Source organism: Sphaeroforma arctica (assembly GCF_001186125.1).
Source record: "Sphaeroforma arctica JP610 unplaced genomic scaffold supercont1.6705, whole genome shotgun sequence".
Taxonomy (NCBI): Eukaryota; class Ichthyosporea; order Ichthyophonida; genus Sphaeroforma; species Sphaeroforma arctica.
Window position 1 is genome coordinate 1 of NW_014033853.1, and position 1387 is coordinate 1387.

Genomic DNA, 1387 nt, shown 5'->3' on the forward strand with positions numbered 1-1387 from the left:
CACAACGTTCGTGACCAAGAGCCGGGACTACGGCCCATTCAACATTGTACATATATTATTTTTCGTTCATTGTGTTTGTAAGGCCTTTTGGCACTGTTCTTATCAAAACAAACTTGTCTAAGCAGACACCATTGTAAGCCTTCCATTCGTATATTTTGTTCGCTTCCTTACACCCGGTTATGCTTAGCGCACACAATCTAATGGAAAAGTGACACCATTTTCCATCTGAAATTGAAGTTTGAGACTTTATGAAGCAAATGCATTTGTATAGAAACACAACATGGGCTTGGGCTTTCAGATAGACACTTCCCTGAAGAGGATATTCCAACGTATCACCCGAATGCAGAACTTGTTACTGACTATTCAATGCGTTCAAACGTATACAGAGCCGTACCGTATGCGCATCGCCGAGGACTTTGACGGCGGCGACGCTAATGTTTTGAGTGTAAAAGAAGGCGAGATAGTGTGGGTGCTGTTAGACATCGACCCGCAGTGGTGTACTGTAGCGCATGATGAGGTAGGTATCCTGTGATAATAGGCCGATATTGGTGTAGGATGAGAAGATGTATTAGGACTAGTTAGGTGCAATAGAAGATAGGTACAAAGTGCAAGGGCAGTAATGAGAGAATGGAACAGTCGTAGGTGTATGTTCGGTACAGCTTGGATTGGGTTTGTTGCAGGGATGATTAGACCTAAGAAGTATGAGAAAAAGGCTGAAACACGTGCTAGTGAATGGAGTGTGTATGTATCAACCTGAGTGGTCGTATTGGCGACCGAGCTGGACTGGCCAATAGTACATACACTCACATACGCAACGAATACGTACGTTCTCATATACATATATACAAAAACACATACACACACTTATACAACTTGCTTGTTAGTGTGCCATACTCTCTCATTACAGAAAGTATGCAAAGTACAAAAAACTGTGGTATGACACAGCCGCTCTTCGCGGGTGCTGTGACGAAATGTAACGCGACCGTAGGTGTGCCAGAAGGATCAAACAAATTCACAACTATTCCAGTCAACTTTGTTTCCCTCATTGGCGAGATTCTCGGAAAAGACTACTCCTACATACAGCAGTTGAGTAGCACAGCAATTGATCTCTCATATCGCCATACAGCGGTACAGTTCAGAGAACAATCGGATACTATAACTTATCCCTTCACTCCTCGTACCTCAAATGTTCATCGTTGTATCTCAAATGTTCATCCTTCAATCTTGAATCATGTTCACATTTACTTTGTGATACCACGCAGAACTTTGGGTTCCTGCCATTTGCAGTGCTGGAGCCGATTGTGGATAGCGGCACGTCTGTCTCACGGACCAGTGGTGTGTCTTTATAGTTTTTGTAGTCTTCGTATCGGATGTTGAATATATAAGG

General features: G+C 43.1%; 1 protein-coding gene across 1 annotated transcript; it reads left to right on the forward strand.

Moving 5' to 3' along the window:
- Positions 1-280: 280 nt before the first annotated feature.
- On the forward strand, positions 281-517 carry SARC_15774 (hypothetical protein; the record flags this gene model as incomplete). Its single annotated transcript, XM_014290113.1, has 1 exon — positions 281-517. A coding segment is annotated over one exon (237 nt), but the record flags the coding sequence as incomplete, so codon positions are not given.
- Between the last annotated feature and the right edge of the window lie 870 nt (positions 518-1387).